This window comes from Salmo salar, chromosome ssa14 (assembly GCF_905237065.1).
Source record: "Salmo salar chromosome ssa14, Ssal_v3.1, whole genome shotgun sequence".
NCBI lineage: Eukaryota > Metazoa > Chordata > Actinopteri > Salmoniformes > Salmonidae > Salmo > Salmo salar.
This window is the reverse complement of record NC_059455.1, coordinates 1,898-25,000: the sequence shown is the minus strand read 5'-3', so window position 1 is coordinate 25,000 and position 23,103 is coordinate 1,898. Positions and strand designations below refer to the sequence as shown.

The window sequence follows — 23,103 nt, the reverse complement described above, 5'->3', positions numbered from 1 at the left end:
TCTGCTTGGTCTCTAGAGGGGACTTATCTGCTTGGTCTCTAGAGGGGACTTATCTGCTTGGTCTCTAGAGGGGAATTATGTGCTTTGTCTCTAGTCTAGACCAAGCAGATAACTTATTTGAGTATTTTCTAATCCTGTCTAGAGTATAATGTGACAGAGGATGGCTGGCTGGAGTTTGGAGGCTCTCAATATTTCTTTAATACTGAACTGCTGGCCATGGAGGGCGCCAGACACTATTGTCAACAGAGGCATGGGGACCTTGTTGTTATCAACGGACTAACAGAAAATACATTTCTGTGGAAAAAGGTAAACACCTATAGTTTCGCTATAGTCCTGCTTTCAAACACATTGGCAGAGCTATATACATCAGTGGTGTATAGTACTTAAGTAAAAATACTTTAAAGTACTACTTAAGTACTTCTACTTCACTACATTCCTAAAGAAAGCGATGTGTTTTTTACTCCATACACTTTCCCTCACACCCAAAAGTAACATTTTGAATGTTTAGCAGGACAGGAAAATGGTCCAATTCACACACTAATCAATCCCTGGTAATCCTTACTGCCTCTGATCTGACGGACTCACGGCCTCACGGAACACAAAGGCTTCGTTTGTAAATTATGTCTGAGTGTTGGAGTGTGCCCCTGGCTATCCGTAAATACAACATTTTTGCTTAATATAAGGAATTTGACAAATACTTTTGATACTTAAGTATATTAAAAAAAACATACTTTAAGACTTTTACTCAAGTCGTATTTTACTGGGTGACTCTCATTTTATATTAAGGTATCTTTACTTTTACTCAATTATGATAATTGGGCAATTTTCCCACCACTGATATACACTGAATCCACAAAACATTAAGAACACCTTTCTAACATTGAGTTGCACCCCCTTTTGCCCTCAATTCGTCGGGGCTTGGACTCTACAAGGTGTCGAAACGGACGGTAGCCCATGTTGACTCCAAGACAGCTAGTCCCTAATGTTAATTGCTCTTTTTTCAGATCAATAAAAAGCGTTTGGGAATCCATTACATCGGGCTAACAGTTGATCTTGATCGCTCTTTCAGGTGAGTATAAAACGAGTAAAATAAGATTATCAAACAAATAAAAATAAAACGTTTTTTTATATCACTTCTAAACTAGTGGTGTCAAACTGCTGTTCTATTGCTGCGTTCATGACATTTTAGAAACTCTGAAATACAAGCTTCCTTTCTGGGAGAAATCAATTTAAAAGGCCCTCCAATTGGAGACTTTTCAGACATGCTGAACTCTGACGTCACCTACCAAGAACATAACTTGACAAAACATTATTTATCCAATAATAATTTTTTTAACACTATAATTTGGATGAGAGCGTGATGGCTGCGCTTTTTGTTCATGGTTGACGTAGCTACTTAGACATTAGCCAGTTGGCGTTCTCAGCCAGTTCAAAGCATGTGAAGCATGTGAATGCACACAACTCATTGCTCCGTGTTTAGAAGTTGTATTTCCGAACATTCCGGCATGTCATGAACGCAGCATATTTTCTGTGTATTGTCCGTGTTCTTTCTGTGTTCTGAGTTCTTGTGTTCTGAGTTCTGTGTTCCATGTTTCGTGCAGAGGAGAAGCCACGGCAGGGCCAGGCTGGGCAGAGGCCCTGCCAGATTGAATACTGGCCCACCCAATTAGGATGGCTTAAAATATACAAATTGAAATAAAATAATTTGATTTGTTGTTTGTATTGCTTCCTGACTTATCAGAAATGTTGAAAAATGCAGTGGGTTCCAGGGATAACCCACCACCATACACATACAGTTCCTTCAGAAAGGATTCATATCCCTTGATTTATTCTTCATTCTGTTGTTACAGCCTGAATTCAAAATGGATTAAATAGTATTTTTTCTCACAAAAATCTACACACAATACCCCATAATGACAAAGTACAAACTTGTTTTTATAAATGTTTACACATTTATTGAAAATGAAATACAGACATATCTCATTTACATAAGTATTCACACCTCTGAGTGAATACATGTTAGAATCACACTTGGCAGCGATTACAGCTGTGAGTCTTTCTGGGTAAGTCTCTAAGAGCTTTCCACACCTAGATTCTGCAACATTTGCCCATTATTCTTTCAAAAATTATTCAAGCTCTGTCAAATTGGTTGTTGATCATTGCTAGACAACCATTTTCAGGTCTTGCCCTAGATTTCCAAGTAGATTTAAGTCAAAACTTTAATATCGGCCACTAAGGAACATTCGCTGTCTTCTTGGTAAGCAACTCCAGTGTAGATTTGGCCTTGTGTTTTAGGTTATTGTTCTGCTGAAAGGGGAATTCATCTCCCAGTGTCAGGTGGAAAGCAGACTGAACCACGTTTTCCTCTAGGATTTTGCTTGTGCTACGCTCCATTCCATTTCCTTTTATCCTGAAAACCTCCCCAGTCCTTAACGATGACAAGCATACCCATAACATGATGCAGCCACCACTATGCTTGAAATATGAAGAGTGGTTGTCACGATCATCTAAAGGAGTAGACCAAGGCGCAGCGTGGTTAGAGTTCCACATGTTTAATAAATATGAAACTCACCAAAACAATACAGATGAAAACGAAGCGTGACGTTCTGGGCTGCTCACAGGCAGCTACACAAACACAAGATCCCACAAAGCACAGGTGGGAAAAGGCTGCCTAAGTATGATTCCTAATCAGAGACAACGATAGACAGCTGCCTCTGATTAGGAACCATACTCGGCCCAAAACAAAGAAATACAAAAACATAGAAAAAGGAACATAGAACGCCCACCCCAGTCACACCCTGGCCTAACCAAAATAGAGAACAAAACCCTCTCTATGGCCAGGGCATGACAGTGGTACTCAGTGATGCGTTGTATTGGATTTTCCCCAAACATAACACTTTGTATTCAGGACAAAAAGTTAAATTCTTTGCCCAATTTTTTGCCAAATTACTTTAGTGCCTTGTTGCCTTATTTTTTATTCAGTACAGGCTTCCTTCTTTTCACTATATCATTTAGGTTAGTATTGTGATTGTTGATCCATCCTAAGTTTTCTCCTATCACAGCCATTACACTGGTTTAATATCACCATTGGCCTCATGGTGAACTCCCTGAGCAGTTTCCTTCCTCTCCGGCATCTTAGTTACGGACGCATGTATCTTTGTAGTGACTGGGTGTACACCATCCAAAGTGTAATTAATAACTTCACCATGCTCAAAGGGATATTCAATATCTTATGTTTTGTGTTCTGAGTTATTGTGTCCTGTGTTCTGTCCAGCTGGATGGACGGTTCCCCAGTAGTATTCCAGAGATGGGACAACAACCAGCCGGACTTCAAGAACAACGATGAGAACTGTGTTGCCATGGCCAGCTCCATTGGTGAGCTAAAGATGAGATGAGGCCCAAAAAAAATCCTCTTTTATAAGAACTTCCATTGAGTTATTTTCATTCTGAATCTTGGGGCTGGTTACCACATAACTCAATGGCATGACTAGGTCTACTATAACTGTGTGTTCAGGTTTCTGGCATGACTATAACTGTGTGTTCAGGTTTCTGGCATGACTATAACTGTGGCACTGAAATGAGGTCCATCTGTGAGAGGAGTGGTTCCCCCCCAGTGAACAGCACCGTGCCCCCTACTGCCCCCCCCACAGGAGGCTGCCCCCCGGAATGGATCCTCTACCAGTCTAAGGTCAGTAAGAGGAGAGAATGGATCCTAAGGTCAGAGATCAAAGGTTACACAGGAGGAGTGATATAATCATGATTATGTGATAATAATATGTTAAATGTCTTTCACATGAAAACAGACGATACAGTTTTACAACATGCTTTGAGAATGGAAGTCTAACTCAAAGTGTTTGCCTATAATCAATCAACTTGATTAATTGCTTATTGATTTGTTTATAGTGCTACAAACTGATTGGATACCGGGTACCTAGCACCTGGCTCGAGGCCAGATCGTTCTGCCAATCCATGGGAGGGAACCTGGCGTCCATCACCAATAGGCAGGAGCAAGGTGAGATTATTTTAAACTCTATGGAGCGGCTCATGCTGTCACAGATGCTATAATGTAACAGATATAAAGATGAGTCATCTATCTACCTCTATGGTGCTGCTCATGCTGTCACAGTCACTATAATGACACAGATATAAAGATGAGTCCTCTATCTATCTCTATGGAGCTGCTCATGCTGTCACATACTCTATAATGACACAGATCTAAAGATGAGTCCTCTATCTACCTCTATGGAGCTGCTCATGCTGTCACATACTCTATAATGACACAGATCTAAAGATGAGTCCTCTATCTATCTCTATGGTGCTGCTCATGCTGTCACATATGCTATAATGGAACAGATATAAGGATGAGTCCTCTATCTATCTCTATGGTTGCAGTGTTTCTGACGACCCAGATGACTTCTGGTGCTACTGACCTGTGGATTGGACTGAGTAACTTAAACCGGGACGCGTTTGTTTGGACCGATGGCCAGGCAGTCAAATACTTAAACTTCGATTTCATGAAGGTACGCATGTACACACATTTACCTAAGCAATGAGGGCCGAGTGTTGTGTTCCACGGCCAATATACCACAGCTGGTCGTAGGCATGACGACCAAACTCAAAACACTTTGTAAAGGCTGGTGACATCTAGTGGAAGCAATAGGAAGTGCCAAAATATTCCTAAACCCCTGTGTTTTTCAATGGGATAGGTTTAAAGTCAATACAACACATCAGGTATCCACTTCCTGTCAGAAAATGTCTCAGGGTTTTGCCTGCCAAATGAGTTCTGTTATACTCACAGACACCATTCAAACAGTTTTAGAAACTTTAGAGTGTTTTCTATCCATATATAATAAGTATATGCATATTCTAGTTACTGGGTAGGATTAGTAACCAGATTAAATCGGGTACATTTTTTTTATCCAGACGTGCAAATGCTGCCCCCTAGCCCTAACAGGTTAAAGCAGGTATAGCCTCAGTGTTCACAGTAAAACTGTAACTTATAGTGGGTACAGCCTCAGTGTTTACAGTAAAACTGTAACTTATAGTGGGTACAGTCTGTGTTCACAGTCAAACAGTAACTTATAGTGGGTACAGCCTCAGTGTTCACAGTAAATTTGCTTAGTGGTGAAAATTGAGTAAACATTTGACATAATATACAGATGCATTACAGCCTGGAACACTGTGTGGCACACTGGACATGATGTAGTAGTTTACTTTGCGTTTAATTTGCTCATTTTATCCCTAAACCAGTAATTTATCTTAATAAATACCCCTAATATATCATATTTTGTTTCTTAATTGTAGGGACGGTCGCAGATGTTCCCATCGCAATGGCATCACTATCGTCAGGTAAATTCCCTTTAAACATTAAGTAAACACAGACGTACACACACAGGACCTAGTGAAGGTTTACACCCGCTTTGCACAGTCTTCACATTTATGCTGCCTTGAAGTTAATTAAAAAAGGAATTAAATAATGTTTTTTCTGACAGATCTACACAAACCTATTCCACATATTCAAAGTGAAAGAAAGTTGGAGACATTTTTTAAATTCATAAAATAAACAAAGAATGTATTGATTGTGTGACTTCACATCCCAGAGATCATACTTGGTGGCAACACCCCATAGTTCAAACTTGGTGGCAACACCCCAGAGTTCATACTTGGTGGAAACGCCCCAGAGTTCATACTTGGTGGCAACACCCCAGAGTTCATACTTGGTGGCAACACCCCATAGTTCAAACTTGGTGGCAACACCCCAGAGATCATACTTGGTGGAAACACCCCAGAGTTCATACTTGGTGGAAACACCCCAGAGTTCATACTTGGTGGAAGCCTCTTTGGGGAAGGTGTCAGGATCAAAAGACATGACATGAGCAGAGCCCAGGTAAAAAGAAAAGGAAAGCTTACCCCAGTCTTCTGAAAACCCTGGTACTATCCCAGGGACAAGAAACCCTGGGACTATCCATGGACAAGAAACCCTGGGACTATACCAGGGACAAGAAACCCTGGGACTATACCAGGGACAAGAAACCCTGGGACTATACCAGGGACAAGAAACCCTGGGAGTATCCCAGGGACAAGAAACCCTGGAACTATCCCAGGGACAAGAAACCCTGGAACTATCCCAGGGACAAGAAACCCTGGAACTATCCAGGGACAAGAAACCCTGGAACTATCCAGGGACAAGAAACCCTGGGGCTGTCCCAGGGACAAGAAACCCTGGGGCTATATCCATGGACAAGAAACCCTGGGACTATCCCAGGGACAAGAAACCCTGGGACTATCCCAGGGACAACAAACCTTAACCCTGGGACTATCCCAGGGACAAGAAACCCTGGGACTATCCCAGGGACAAGAAACCCTGGGACTATACCAGGGACACGAAACCCTGGTACTATCACAGGGACAAGAAACCCTAACCCTGGGACTAACACTGGGACAAGAAAGCCTGGGACTATCCCAGGGACAAGAAACCTTGGGACTAACCCAGGGACAAGAAACCCTGGGAATTTCCAGGGACAAGAAACCCTAACCCTGGGACTATCCCATGGACTAGAAACTCTATGACCAAAAAGCCTGGGACTATCCCAGGGACAAGAAAGCCTAATTGCACACATTTGAATGCCAAAAACACACCAGAATGGCTTTCCAATAGGTGTTGAATGCTCCTGAATGTTACAGTCTCAGTTCTGACTTTAATCTTCTTAAAAAAACAGGAACAAAGTTTGAATATTGCTGTCCATCAAAGATTTCCAACCAAATTTGGATAAACAGGTTAATGTCAATTCCTGCATGTGTTTTTCAAAAGTCTCATGGAATGTAGGCCTATATTGAACACCACACATTGGTTGCTACTGTAGACTGAATGATAGAAGAGCTATTTCCATGTTAAAATGTTATGAGATGCATTTTCTCCATTGTTTTTGATGGTAGCCCTCTCTGGTAGGCCTATATTATGATCAAAGAGCCAGAGTTGCCTACTTGTCCACTGTTAAAACTGTAACTTAAAGCAGGTATAGCCTCAGTGTTCACAGTAAAACTGTAACTTAATACATCTAGACGTTCCGCTAGCGGAAGACCTGCTCCAATATCCAATGATAGGTGTGGCGCGAATTACAAATTCCTCAAAAATCCCAAAACTTCAATTTTTCAAACATATGACTATTTTACACCATTTTAAAGACAAGACTCTCGTTAATCTAACCACACTGTCCGATTTCAAAAAGGCTTTACAACGAAAGCAAAACATTAGATTATGTCAGCAGAGTACCCAGCCAGAAATAATCAGACACCCATTTTTCAAGCTAGCATATAATGTCACAAAAACCCAAACCACAGCTAAATGCAGCACTAACCTTTGATGATCTTCATCAGATGACAACCCTAGGACATTATGTTATACAATGCATGCATGTTTTGTTCAATCAAGTTCATATTTATATCAAAAACAGCTTTTACATTAGCATGTGACTAGCATGTGACTAGCATTCCCACCGAACACTGCCGGTGAATTTACTAAATTACTCACGATAAACGTTCACAAAAAGCATAACAATTATTTTAAGAATTATAGATACAGAACTCCTCTATGCACTCGATATGTCCGATTTTAAAATAGCTTTTCGGTGAAAGCACATTTTGCAATATTCTCAGTAGATAGCCCGGCATCACAGGGCTAGCTATTTAGACACCCAGCAAGTTTAGCACTCAGAAAAGTCACATTTACTATAAGAAAAATTTTATTACCTTTGTTGTCTTCGTCAGAATGCACTCCCAGGACTTCTACTTCAGTAACAAATGTTGGTTTGGTTCAAAATAATCCATAGTTATATCCAAACAGCGGCGTTTTGTTCGTGCGTTCAAGACACTATCCGAAAGGGTAAATAAGGGTGACGAGCATGGCGCAATTCGTGACAAAAAAAATTCTAAATATTCCATTACCGTACTTCGAAGCATGTCAACCGCTGTTTAAAATCCATTTTTATGCCATTTCTTTCATAAAAAAGCGATAATATTCTGACCGGGAATCTGCGTTTAGGTAAAACAGACAAAAGAAAATAAAGCATTCGGTCAACTCGGGTACGCGCCAAAGCCCATAGTTCTCAGATCGGCCACTTGCCAAAAGCGATAATGTGTTTCAGCCAGAGCCTGCCTCGATATCGTTCAGCTTTTTGCCGGGTTCCGAGAGCCTATGGGAGCCGTAGGAAGTGTCACGTTAGAGCAAAGATCCTCAGTCTTCAATAAAAAGAGCCAAGATGAAACACCACTTGTCAGACAGGCCACTTCCTGCATGGAATCTTCTCAGGTTTTGGCCTGCCATTTGAGTTCTGTTATACTCACAGACACCATTCAAACAGTTTTAGAAACTTTTGGGTGTTTTCTATCCAAAGCCAATAATTATATGCATATTCTAGTTACTGGGCAGGAGTAGTAACCAGATTAAATCGGGTACGTTTTTTATCCGGCCGTGTCAATACTGCCCCCTAGCTCTAACAGGCTAACCACACTGTCCGATTTCAAAAAGTCTTTACAGCGAAAGCAAACATTAGATTATGTCAGCAGAGTACCCAGCCAGAAATAATCAGACACCCATTTTTCAAGCTAGCATATAATGTCACATAAACCCAGAAGACAGCTAAATGCAGCACTAACCTTTGATGATCTTCATTAGATGACACGCCTAGGACATTATGTTATACAATACATGCATGTTTTGTTCAATCAAGTTCATATTTATATCAAAAACCAGCTTTTTACATTGGCATGTGACGTTCAGAACTAGCATTCCCACCGAACACTTCCGGTGAATTTACTAAATTACTCACGATAAACGTTCATAAAAAACAGAACAATTATTTTAAGAATTATAGATACAGAACTCATTTATGCAATCGAGGTGTCCGATTTTAAAATAGCTTTTCGGTGAAAGCACATTTTGCAATATTCTGAGTACATAGCCCGCCATCACGGCTAGCTATTTTGACACCGACCAAGTTTGACCCTCACCAAACTCCGATTTACTATTAGAAAAGTTTGATTACCTTTCCTGTTCTTCGTCAAAATGCACTCCCAGGACTTCTACTTCAATAACAAATGTTGGTTTGGTCCCAAATAATCCATAGTTATATCCAAATAGCGGCGTTTTGTTTGTGCGTTCAAGACACTATCCAAGGGTGACGAAGGGTTACGCGCCCAACGCGTTTCGTGACAAAACATTTCTAAATATTCTATTACCGTACTTAGAAGCATGTCAACCGCTGTTTAAAATCAATTTTTATGCAATTTTTCTCGTAAAAAAGCGATAATATTTCGACCGGGAGTGGTTGTTTTCGTTCAAAGAGAGAGAAAGTAAACATGGAGTCGACTCGTGCACGAGCCTCAGTCTCATAGTACTCTGACCGACCACTATCCAAACGAGCTAATGTTTTTCAGCCAGGGCCTGCAAAGCCACCATTCAGCTTTTTGCTGCCTTCTGAGAGCCCATGGGAGCCGTAGGTAGTGTCATGTAACAGCAGAGATCCCCTGTTTTGGATAGAGATGATCAAGAAGGCCAAGAAATGGTCGGACAGGGTACTTCCTGTACAGAATCTTCTCAGGTTTTGGCCTGCCAATTGAGTTCTGTTATACTCACAGACACCATTCAAACAGTTTTAGAAACTTTGGAGTGTTTTCTATCCAAAGCTAATAATTATATGCATATTCTAGTTTCTGGCAGGAGTAATAATCAAATTAAATTGGGTACGTTTTTTATCCGGCTGTGAAAATACTGCCCCCTATCCATTACAGGTTAAAGAAGGTACAGCCTCAGTGTTTACAGTAAAACTGTAACTTATAGTGGGTACAGTCTCAGTGTTCACAGTCAAACAGTAACTTATAGTGGGTACAGCCTCAGTGTTCACAGTAAACGTACGCTGGAAGTTGCACATAATTTTCAGAACTTTCAAGTTTGCGCAAAGCAGACCTTAAATTTGCTTAGTGGTGAAAATTGAGTAAACATTTGACATAATATACAGATACATTACAGCCTGGAACACTGTGTGGCACACTGGACATGATGTATTAGTTTACTTTGAGTTTAATTTGCTCATTTTTTCCCTAAACCAGTAATGTTTCTTAATAAATACCCCTAATATATCATATTTTGTTTCTTATTTGTAGAGACGGTCGCAGATTTTAGCATCGGAATGGCATCACTATCCTCCGGTAAAGTCCCTTTAAACTTTAAGTAAACACAGACATACACACACAGGACCTAGTGAAAGTCTACACCCGCTTTGCACAGTCTTCACATTTTGCTATGTTTTTTTCTGACAGATCTACATAAACCTATTCCACATATTCAAAGTGAAAGAATGTATTGATTGCGTATGTCTTCACATCCCAGAGTTCATACTTGGTGGAAGCCTCTTTGTGGAAGGTGTCAGGATCAATAGACATGACATGAGCAGAGCCCAGGTAAAAAAGAAAAGGAAAGCTTACCTCCATCTTCTGAAAACCCTGGTACTATCCCAGGGACAAGAAACACTGGGACTATCCATGGACAAGAAACCCTGGGACTATCCCAGGGACAAGAAACCCTAGGACTATCCCAGGGACAAGAAAGCCTGGGACTATCCCAGAGACAAGAAACCCTGGGACTATCCCAGGGACAAGAAACCCTGGGACTATCCCAGGGACAAGAAACCCTGGGACTATCCCAGGGACAAGAAACCCTGGGACTATCCCAGGGGCAAGAAACCCTAGGACTATCCCAGGGACAAGAAAGCCTGGGACTATCCCAGGGACAAGAAACCCTGGTACTATCCCAGGGACAAGAAACCCTGGTACTATCCCAGGGACAAGAAACCCTGGGACTATCACAGGGACAAGAAACCCTGGGACTATCCCAGGGACAAGAAACCCTGGGACTATCCCAGGGACAAGAAACCCTGGGACTATCCCAGGGACAAGAAACCCTGGGACTATCCCAGGGACAAGAAAGCCTGGGACTGTCCCAGGGACAAGATAGCCTAATTGCACACATTTGAATGCCAAAGACACACCAGAATGGCTTTCCAATAGGTCTTGAGTGCTCCTGAATGGTCCAGTCTCAATTCTGACTTTAATCTGCTTAAAAAAACAGGAACTAAGTTTGAATATTGCTGTCTATCAAAGATTTCTAACAAAATGTTCTGTGCTTGAAGAGTTTTGACAAAAACAACAGATATATTTCGCCCTAACAGTTGTGGTAAGTTGGTAGAATCTTATTGAAAATGATCCACAGCTGTAATGGCTGCCTAAGGGGCTTCCACCAAGTAGTAACTCTGGGGGGGGTGAAGACGTACGCTGTCAAGACATCCTCATTTTCTATTTATTATATTGTATACACACATTTTTACACAAACACAGATATCCACACACACCCACCGACAGGCCTACTGTACATATGTTTAGATACATATTATACTGAAACACATTGACTAAATCCCCATCGTTTACATATTATATTGAAACACATTGACTAAATCCCCATCGTTTACATATTATACTGAAACACACTGACTAAATCCCCATCGTTTACATATTATACTGAAACACATTGACTAAATCCCTGTCGTTTACTTTGCTTATTCTATCTCTAGAACAATGTCTTAATAAACACCATTTGGTTTTCTAATTGTAGAGGTACATGGATATGCTTTCCTCTCGGGCTAGTCAGGTAAGATCCATTTAAACAAACTATCACAATTCAAAATGAGAAATACACACAATAAATCGGATATAATAATATATTAAAAATGTTTTATTTAAAGTGTTAGCCTTACATTTTGCTCAAAGCTCTACTATATGACAGAATGAAGTCTGTGACTGTGAATGTTGTCCATTATTGATAATCTTTGTCCCACAGTGTGTTGTGATGGCCAGTTCCTCCTCCATCTTGGGAAAATGGGAAACCAGGTCCTGCAACGACACATACGGCTTCATCTGTCAGCGCAAAGTTGGTGAGCAAAGACATTCTTCTACTTCCTCTTCTTTCTTTCTCCTCCTTCTCCTCTTCTTTCTCTCTCCTCCTCTTCATCCTCTTCTTCATCCTTCTTCTGGTCTCCATCCTCAGCCCTCTGATTTGTAATGTGACTAAGTGTTGCTCTGCCCTCCTAGACTCAGGCATCCCAGTCCCGGCCCCGACAGTGTTACCTAGAGGCTGGGTGAAGCTGGCCAACGACTCTTACAAGGTGCTGCCCCAGAACTGTACATGGCCCGAAGCCCGGATGCAGTGTGAGGCTGAGGAGGGCCAGCTGGCTAGCACCCTGGATGAACTGTCAGCAGCCTACCTGGAGCTGCAGGCTCTGAAGCTGCAGACACCACTGTGGATTGGACTCAATAGGAATGAGGTACAGTACAAGCTGTATCTTCAGGTGCCACAGACTCCTCATCAGAATAGGCAGGTTATTGGTACTGTTGGATTCTGGGTGAAACTTTGAACACTGCTATACTAGAGACATGATGGATCAGAAGTAATACTATAGTATCTGAGGGGTGATAGAGAATGGTTGTTACATCAGAAGTAACAAGGTGCTTCTACATCTGCATTGCTTGCTGTTTGGGGTTTTAGGCTGGGTTTCTGTACAGCACTTTGTGACGTAAGCTGATGTAAGAAGGGCTTCATAAATAGAATTGATAGAAGTTAATGGTTATCTGTAGGAGCCAGATGGCTTTGGAATGTGCTGGGTGGATGGGAGGAAGTCACGGGACTGCTGTAAGGGATACGGGTGGGTTTCAACCACTGGGTCGTCTACAGCACCACAAAACGGTGTTCCTCTGAGATAAAGCCTAGGTGTTCAGATTGTCAGGAAAGGCTAGTGTACTGTAATATAACATGGTGTTCAGATTGTCAGGAAAGGCTAGTGTACTGTAATATAACATGTTTTTATCCCAACGCGACTTACAGTCATGCGTGAATACCTTTTGGTATGAGTGGCGCCAGCAGGAATCAAACCGACGATAGTGAAGTTGGAAGCGCCTTGCTCAACCAACTGACTTACAGCTGTAGTGGTTTGTTTTTTCAGACACAAGGCTACTTCAGGTGGATGGACGGCTGGCCCTTAAGCCTGGCCCGGTGGGCCCCAGGCGAGCCCAGCAGAGACCGGTCCTGTGTCTACCTGGATGTGGAAGGCACCTGGAAGACAGCCCTTTGTAACCACACCTACCCCAGTGTGTGCAAGCAGTCCACAGGTGAGACAGTGACTGAACCTGGTGTGTTAGTAGTCACCAGGTGAGACAGTCACTGAACCCGGTGTGTTAGTAGTCACCAGGTGAGACAGGTACCTACCCCAGTGTGTTAGTAGTCACCAGGTGAGACAGGTACCTACCCCAGTGTGTTAGTAGTCACCAGGTGAGACAGGTACCTACCCCAGTGTGTTAGTAGTCACCAGGTGAGACAGGTACCTACCCCAGTGTGTTAGTAGTTCCCAGGTGAGACAGGTACCTACCCCAGTGTGTTAGTAGTTCCCAGGTGAGACAGGTACCTACCCCAGTGTGTTAGTAGTTCCCAGGTGAGACAGGTACCTACCCCAGTGTGTTAGTAGTCACCAGGTGAGACAGGTACCTACCCCAGTGTGTTAGTAGTCACCAGGTGAGACAGGTACCTACCCCAGTGTGTTAGTAGTCTCCAGGTGAGACAGGTACCTACCCCAGTGTGTTAGTAGTCACCAGGTGAGACAGGTACCTACCCCAGTGTGTTAGTAGTCACCAGGTGAGACAGGTACCTACCCCAGTGTGTTAGTAGTCACCAGGCTAGACAGGCACCTACCCCAGTGTGTTAGTAGCCCCAGGTGAGACAGGTACCTACCCCAGTGTGTTAGTAGTCTCCAGGTGAGGCAGTCACCTACCCCAGTGTATGAAAGCAGCAGGGAGGGAAGGATCCTATTGGTGGATCTCTATGCAGTGCTGTAATCCTATTGGTTGGTTCCCCCCATAGCCTTCCCGCCCACGGCCCCGCCCCAGTACCCCGGGGTATGTGTCCAGGAGGAGGAGGATATCAGTGGTAGGAACAGCCCCTGGTCCTGGTTGCCTTTCCGAGGGCACTGCTACAGCTTCGTCATTAACAACGTCAGGTGGGCCGACGCCTCCACCAGCTGTATACGTAAAGGTAGGAGGAGCCTCAAAACCAAGGGTGTCTCAAAAAATGCCGCCCTATTGAATACCCGTGATTTCTGATAAGTTGACTTGGCAGGAGAGAGACGAGACGAGAGGCCATGTAACACATTTCATTCAGAACTCTTCAGGGTTCAAAATGCCAGATTTGATAGCAAGTTTCATCTTAGATCCAAGGGCATAGTACTTAGTGGCCCCTACACTATGCACTACTTTGACCAAGGCCCTATACGGGGTGCCGTTTAAAAATTGTGCGATTTTGGCCATGGCCCATCTCCCATTCTCCTCCAAGTGTATACTGGTTGACTGGATTGTTGGAAGAAAGGTGTTTCAGTCTGTGTCCCACCTATCTAATGCTTTAGGACACAGACTGTTACACCTATCTAATGCTTTAGGATACAGGCTATTACACTAATCTAATGATGTAGGACACAGACTGATACACCTATCTAATGATGTAGTACACAGACTGTTACACCTATATAATGATGTAGTACACAGACTGATACACCTATCTAATGATGTAGTACACAGACTGTTACACCTATATAATGATGTAGTACACATACTGATACACCTATCTAATGATGTAGTACACAGACTGATACACCTATCTAATGATGTAGTACACAGACTGATACACCTATCTAATGATGTAGTACACAGACTGTTACACCTATCTAATGATGTAGTACACAGACTGTTACACCTATCTAATGATGTAGTACATGGACTATTACACTAATCTAATGCTTTAGGACACAGACTGTTACACCTATCTAATGCTTTTACATCCTGGCGTGGAGTGAGATGGTGAACGCTTCAGGGAGAAAAGGAGACAACTGGAATTGGGATCCAGTGTTCCATGAACTCTGCACTTCTTTGGACGGAACAAACCGTAAAGAAAGTAAATGGAGAAGCATTAATACAAATATTCTGTGTGAAGGGGCGTCTCTGGTGAGCATCGAGGATCCTGCCGAACTCCACTTCATAAAGAGCAACCTGGAGTTTCTGAAAGACAGCTACTCTTCCTTCTGGATAGGCCTGTTCAAAACACACCTAGGTAACTACCAATCCTTCTCGATAGGCCTGTACAAAACACACCTAGGTAACTACCAATCCTTCTGGATAGGCCTGTACAAAACACACCTAGGTAACTACCAATCCTTCTGGATAGGCCTGTTCAAAACACACCTAGGTAACTACCAATCCTTCTAGATAGGCCTGTTCAAAATACACCTAGGTAACTACCAATCCTTCTGGATAGGCCTGTTCAAAACACACCTAGGTAACTACCAATCCTTCTGGATAGGCCTGTTCAAAACACACCTAGGTAACTACCAATCCTTCTGGATAGGCCTGTACAAAACACACCTAGGTAACTACCAATCCTTCTGGATAGGCCTGTTCAAAACACACCTAGGTAACTACCAATCCTTCTAGATAGGCCTGTACAAAACACACCTAGGTAACTACCAATCCTTCTAGATAGGCCTGTACAAAACACACCTAGGTAACTACCAATCCTTCTAGATAGGCCTGTACAAAACACACCTAGGTAACTACCAATCCTTCCAGATAGGCCTGTACAAAACACACCTACGTAACTACCAATCCTTCCAGATAGGCCTGTACAAAACACACCTAGGTAACTACCAATCCTTCTAGATAGACCTGTTCAAAACACACCTAGGTAACTACCAATACTTCTAGATAGGCCTGTACAAAACACACCTAGGTAACTACCTTTACAAAACACACCTACACTTTTATAATAAAAGGGTTCCAAAATGGTTCTTCGACTGTCACCATGGAGAACCCTGGTAACAGCCGAATAGCTCATTTAGGTTCTAGATAGAACCTTTTTCTGTAAGAGTGTAGGTAACTACATGACTAACAACAGACCATGTTGCAGGTCAGTGGAAGTGGCTGGACCAAACAGTGCTGGACTACATTAACTGGGCAGAAGGACAGCCTCAGGACTCTTCCTATGACTATGGATATATGCAATCCTCCGATGGGACCTGGAGCACTGCCCGTTGGGGTGGTAAACCATACATCTGCAAGAAACCCAAAGGTGAGACTGACCATACATCTGTGAGAAAGACGAGGGTGAGACTGACCATACATCTGTAGGAAAGACGAGGGTGAGACTGACCATACATCTGTGAGAAAGACGAGGGTGAGACTGACCATACATCTGTAGGAAAGACAAGGGTGAGACTGACCATAAATCTGTAGGAAAGACGAGGGTGAGACTGACCATACATCTGTAGGAAAGACGAGGGTGAGACTGACCATACATCTGTAGGAAAGACAAGGGTGAGAGGGGAGCACCATGGCACCATGTATCTATTACAATATCCACACAACTTTCTTTCTCACTCCATAGTGTAGTGCACAAATGAATGTCAATAGAACTGTAGGAAATGAAGGGCGTGATGAAGCATTATTTGAGCAATTAGGATAATAGGCTTGGTTTCATGCATGTTAACATCAGAAGCCTCCTCCCTAAGTTTGTTTTACTCACTGCTTTAGCACACGCCGCCAACCCTGTTGTCCTTGCCGTGTCTGAATCCTGGCTTAGGAAGGCCACCAAAAATTCGGAGACTTCCATATCCAACTACAACATTTTCCGTCAAGATAAAACTGCCAAAGGGGGAGGAGTCGCAATCTACTCCAGAGATAGCCTAAAAAGTTCTGTCATATATTCCAGGTCTATGCCCAAACAGTTTGAGCTTCTAATTTAAAAATTAATCTCTCCAGAAATAAGTCTCTCACTGTTGCCGCCTGTTATAGACCCCCCTCAGGTCCCAGTTGTGCCCTGGACACCATATGTGAATTGATTGCCCCCATCTATCTTCAGAGTTCGTTCTGTTTGGTGACCTAAACTGGGATATGCTTAACACCCTGGCAGTCCTACAATCTAAGCTAGATGCCCTCAATCTCACACAAATTATCAAGGAACCCACAATGTACAACCCTAAATCCACAAACATGGGCACCCTCACAGATATCATCCTGACCAACTTGCCCTACAAATACACCTCTGCTGTTTTCAATCAGGATCTCAGCGATCACTGCCTCATTGCCTGCATCCGTAATGGGTCTGCGGTCAAACGACCACCCCTTATCGCTGTCAAACGCTCCCTAAAACACTTCTGCGAGCAGGCCTTTCTAATCAACCTGGCCCAGGTATCCTGGAAGGATATTGACCTCATCCCGTCAGTCGAGGATGCCTGGTTGTTCTTTAAAAGTAATTTCCTCATCATCTCAAATAAGCATGACCCTTTCAAAAAATGTAGAACTAAGAACAGATATATTCCTTGGTTCACTCCAGACCTGACTGCCCTCGACCAGCACAAAAACATCCTGTGGCGAACTGCACTAGCATCGAATAGTCCCCACGATATGCAACTGTTCAGGGAAGTCAGGAACCAATACACGCAGTCAGTCAGGAAAGCAAAGACTAGCTTTTTCAAACAGAAATTTGCATCCTGTAGCTCTAATTCCAAAAAGTTTTGGGACACTGTAATGTCCATGGAGAATAAGAGCACCTCCTGCCAGCTGCCCACTGCACTGAGGCTAGGTAACACTGTCACCACGGATAAATCCACGATAATCGAGAATTTCAATAACCATTTCTCACCGGCTGGACATGCTTTACTCCAGGCTACCCCAACCCCGGTCAACAGCTCCGCGCCCCCCGCAGCTACTTGCCCGAGCCTCCCCAGATTCTCCTTCACCCAAATCCAGATAGCAGATGTTCTGAGAACTGCAAAACCTGGACCCGTACAAATCAGCTGGGCTAGACAATCTGGACCCTTTCTTTTCCAAAATTATCCGCCGCCATTGTTGCAACCCCTATTAACAGTCTGTTCAAACTTTCTTTCGTATCGTCCGAGATCTCTAAAGATTGGAAAGCTAGAGCCAGCCAGGATGGATGCTGGCGGGGGGGGCAGTGTGTCAAAGAGAAGGCCAGCAGCTACTGGCGAGCCCTGAGGTGCATGTCCTTTGGCCGCTTACCAATCGCTGCAGCTGTACATAGCCCATCTGTAAATAGCCCACCCAATCTACCTACCTCATCCCCATATTGTTTTTATTTACTTTTCTGCTCTTTTGCACACCTGTATTTCAACTTGCACATCATCATCTGCTCATCTATCACTCCAGTGCTAACTTGCTAAATTGTAACTACTTCACTACTATGGGCTTTTATTTATTTTTTGCCTTACCTCCTCACGCCATTTGCACACACTGTATATAGACTTAATTTTTTTTCTATTGTGTTATTGACTGTGCGCTTGTTTATTCCATGTGTAACTCTGTGTTGTTTGTGTCACACTGCTTTGCTTTATCTTGGCCAGGTCGCAGTTGTAAATGAGAACTTGTTCTCAACTAGTTTACCTGGTTAAATAAAGGTGAAATATATATATTTTTTAAATAGACAGCGTTGGACCTTTTAATAATACCTTGTTAATAATCCTCTCTATTCCACCTCCAGTTCTACCAGAAACACCACCAACACAAGGTGAGTCATGAATGAATGAGCCGATCAATCAACCAACCTACCCATCCATCCGTCAACCCATCATCCATCCTTCAATCAACTAATCAATCAATCAGTCAATGAATGATCAGTCCATGAATGATCAGTCCATTACCACTCTGTCAATTAACCACTCTGTCAATTAACCACTCTGTCGATTAACCACTCTGTCGATTAACCACTCTGTCGATTAACCACTCTGTCGATTAACCACTCTGTCGATTAACCACTCGGTCGATTAACCACTCGGTCGATTAACCACTCGGTCGATTAACCACTCGGTCGATTAACCACTCGGTCGATTAACCACTCGGTCAATGAACCACTCGGTCAATGAACCACTCGGTCAATGAACCACTCGGTCAATTAAACACTCTGTCGATTAACCAATCAGTCATATCAGTCAAACAATGATAGCCATACTGTAATATTTATTCCTGTGATCCTGCAGTGTCTCTGAAGGGAGGTCAGAGGCGTGTGTATTCAGGCCTGGCAGTGGTGGTGGTATTGGCTACCATTTGTCTGATGGGCCTCACAGCCTTAATGCTCTACAAGAAGATCGGCCGTCCCCTGCCCTCCTTCACCAACCCCCTGGACTTCAGCGCAGGCCGGAGTACCTTCGACAACCCCCTCTACATGGAGCCCGTCACCGAGGTCGAGCCCAACATGGTGGACACTAGCCAGCTGGTCAACCATATGGAGGCTCAGCCAATGATCACTTTGTGATCGGGGGAGTCAAGGGGGAGTCAAGGGGGAGTAAGGTTAAAGATCCAACCCAGGTTAGGACAAGTCATATTTACGTGAACAAGCTTTTGAAAATAATAAACAAATTCATTGGACCAGCGCTGTTAAGAACTAGCTTCAGTCTATGGGTATCTGCTAGCATGAATTAATGCAATGACTGGAAGTCTATGGGTTTCTGCTAGCATGAATTAGCGCAATGGCTGGAAGTCTATGGGTATCTGCTAGCATGAATTAGCAAACTAGCTTCGCTGATGTTTCAATTTTTACCCCATTTATGCAAAGACTTCTGGGATATTAGAATCCTCTTGTCTCGACCTTCACATTTTGAACCTAGAAATCAGGGGATGTGTGGTGAGGTCTGAGGCCGGTTAGGCACTTTCTATTGGACCAGCTGTAGTAACTCTCTTGCATTGGGGACAGTGCGTGTCAGGTCATGCTGGAACAAGAAGCTGAGAAGCTGTCTAGGTGATTTGTCTCCGTTTGTGAACTTTACAATCCCACAAGATCAGCCTTAAAAGGATGATTCAGGATTTTGACAATGATTGATACCATTTTTATGTCTCTAGGTCCAGTATGAAGGAAGTTAGATGTAGTTTTGCGAGCCAATGCTAACTAGAATTAGCGCAATGACTGGAAGTCTATGGGTATCTGCTATCTATAAGGATTGGTCATTGCGTTAATGCATACTAGCAGATACCCATAGACTTCCAGTCGTTTAGTTTATTAATTCGACCATTTTAAAAACAAGCTCACATAAAACTTGAAAAAGCCATACATTCATGAATAAAATCATAGAGGACAACACACTATGAAGTCTGGGACTTATTTCCATTGTGATACTCTGGAGACAAGCTAGCTAGACAAGATCCAACACAGTATGGCAGTAAAATAATAAAACAAAAACATAGAAGAAGAAAATCTATCTCATTATTCCAGTTACATCATAGGGGTTATTCATATGGGCACAGAAGACATTAAAAAGTAAAACTATGTTTGAAGTCATTGCGCTAATGCATGCTAGCAGATACCCATAGACTTCCAGTCATTGCGCTAATGCATGCTAGCAGATACCCATAGACTTCCAGTCATTGCGCTAGCGCTAGTTAGCAACTTCCTTCAAACTGCATGCAGAGATATTGAAATTGTATGCACGGGACTCTGGGTCAGTAGATAAAGGGCCTCATCTGACTCTGGGTCAGTAGATAAAGGACCTCATCTGACTCTGGGTCAGTAGATAAAGGACCTCATCTGACTCTGGGTCAGTAGATAAAGGACCTCATCTGACTCTGGGTCAGTAGATAAAGGACCTCATCTGACTCTGGGTCAGTAGATAAAGGGCCTCATCTGACTCTGGGTCAGTAGATAAAGGGCCTCATCTGACTCTGGGTCAGTAGATAAAGGGCCTCATCTGACTCTGGGTCAGTAGATAAAGGGCCTCATCTGACTCTGGGTCAGTAGATAAAGGGCCTCATCTGACTCTGGGTCAGTAGATAAAGGACCTCATCTGACTCTGGGTCAGTAGATAAAGGGCCTCATCTGACTCTGGGTCAGTAGATAAAGGGCCTCATTGCCAAAATACCTAAGTATCCCTTTAAGTGTGATGAAATCTTGGTATATTTTGACAGGCTCTCGTTTACTGATGTCAAACTTTTTCGACATTTAAAAATAATAATAATAAGCCAAGGAAGGTGGTCAAACCTGGCTGTCATCTGAACATTGATATTGTCCAAACCTGGCTGTCATCTGAACATTGATATTGTCCAAACCTGGCTGTCATCTGAACATTGATATTGTCCAAACCTGGCTGTCATCTGAACATTGATATTGTCCAAACCTGGCTGTCATCTGAACATTGATATTGTCCAAACCTGGCTGTCATCTGAACATTGATATTGTCCAAACCTGGCTGTCATCTGAACATTGATATTGTCCAAACCTGGCTGTCATCTGAACATTGATATTGTCCAAACCTGGCTGTCATCTGAACATTGATATTGTCCAAACCTGGCTGTCATCTGAACATTGATATTGTCCAAACCTGGCTGTCATCTGAACATTGATATTGTCCAAACCTGGCTGTCATCTGAACATTGATATTGTCCAAACCTGGCTGTCATCTGAACATTGATATTGTCCAAACCTGGCTGTCATCTGAACATTGATATTGTCCAAACCTGGCTGTCATCTGAACATTGATATTGTCCAAACCTGGCTGTCATCTGAACATTGATATTGTCCAAACCTGGCTGTCATCTGAACATTGATATTGTCCAAACCTGGCTGTCATCTGAACATTGATATTGTCCAAACCTGGCTGTCATCTGAACATTGATATTGTCCAAACCTGGCTGTCATCTGAACATTGATATTGTCCAAACCTGGCTGTCATCTGAACATTGATATTGTCCAAACCTGGCTGTCATCTGAACATTGATATTGTCCAAACCTGGCTGTCATCTGAACATTGATATTGTCCAAACCTGGCTGTCATCTGAACATTGATATTGTCCAAACCTGGCTGTCATCTGAACATTGATATTGTCCAAACCTGGCTGTCATCTGAACATTGATATTGTCCAAACCTGGCTGTCATCTGAACATTGATATTGTCCAAACCTGGCTGTCATCTGAACATTGATATTGTCCAAACCTGGCTGTCATCTGAACATTGATATTGTCCAAACCTGGCTGTCATCTGAACATTGATATTGTCCAAACCTGGCTGTCATCTGAACATTGATATTGTCCAAACCTGGCTGTCATCTGAACATTGATATTGTCCAAACCTGGCTGTCATCTGAACATTGATATTGTCCAAACCTGGCTGTCATCTGAACATTGATATTGTCCAAACCTGGCTGTCATCTGAACATTGATATTGTCCAAACCTGGCTGTCATCTGAACATTGATATTGTCCAAACCTGGCTGTCATCTGAACATTGATATTGTCCAAACCTGGCTGTCATCTGAACATTGATATTGTCCAAACCTGGCTGTCATCTGAACATTGATATTGTCCAAACCTGGCTGTCATCTGAACATTGATATTGTCCAAACCTGGCTGTCATCTGAACATTGATATTGTCCAAACCTGGCTGTCATCTGAACATTGATATTGTCCAAACCTGGCTGTCATCTGAACATTGATATTGTCCAAACCTGGCTGTCATCTGAACATTGATATTGTCCAAACCTGGCTGTCATCTGAACATTGATATTGTCCAAACCTGGCTGTCATCTGAACATTGATATTGTCCAAACCTGGCTGTCATCTGAACATTGATATTGTCCAAACCTGGCTGTCATCTGAACATTGATATTGTCCAAACCTGGCTGTCATCTGAACATTGATATTGTCCAAACCTGGCTGTCATCTGAACATTGATATTGTCCAAACCTGGCTGTCATCTGAACATTGATATTGTCCAAACCTGGCTGTCATCTGAACATTGATATTGTCCAAACCTGGCTGTCATCTGAACATTGATATTGTCCAAACCTGGCTGTCATCTGAACATTGATATTGTCCAAACCTGGCTGTCATCTGAACATTGATATTGTCCAAACCTGGCTGTCATCTGAACATTGATATTGTCCAAACCTGGCTGTCATCTGAACATTGATATTGTCCAAACCTGGCTGTCATCTGAACATTGATATTGTCCAAACCTGG

At 42.8% G+C, this 23,103-nt stretch overlaps 1 protein-coding gene across 1 annotated transcript in view; it reads left to right on the top strand.

Moving 5' to 3' along the window:
• Positions 1–19,414, top strand: part of LOC123726630 (macrophage mannose receptor 1-like) — a 46,643-nt gene extending 27,229 nt beyond the window's left edge. The window contains exons 15-31 of the mRNA XM_045693775.1: positions 145–306; positions 1,005–1,069; positions 3,275–3,375; positions 3,546–3,688; positions 3,904–4,012; positions 4,393–4,520; positions 5,305–5,349; positions 10,162–10,206; positions 11,666–11,701; positions 11,891–11,984; positions 12,142–12,374; positions 13,050–13,215; positions 13,961–14,131; positions 15,083–15,199; positions 16,052–16,213; positions 18,641–18,667; positions 19,137–19,414. Of these exons, the coding sequence (XP_045549731.1) occupies positions 145–306; positions 1,005–1,069; positions 3,275–3,375; positions 3,546–3,688; positions 3,904–4,012; positions 4,393–4,520; positions 5,305–5,349; positions 10,162–10,206; positions 11,666–11,701; positions 11,891–11,984; positions 12,142–12,374; positions 13,050–13,215; positions 13,961–14,131; positions 15,083–15,199; positions 16,052–16,213; positions 18,641–18,667; positions 19,137–19,411 (2,079 nt within the window). The 3' untranslated portion in view covers positions 19,412–19,414. The remainder of the gene's footprint in view (positions 1–144; positions 307–1,004; positions 1,070–3,274; positions 3,376–3,545; positions 3,689–3,903; positions 4,013–4,392; positions 4,521–5,304; positions 5,350–10,161; positions 10,207–11,665; positions 11,702–11,890; positions 11,985–12,141; positions 12,375–13,049; positions 13,216–13,960; positions 14,132–15,082; positions 15,200–16,051; positions 16,214–18,640; positions 18,668–19,136) is intronic.
• Positions 19,415–23,103: the final 3,689 nt, after the last annotated feature.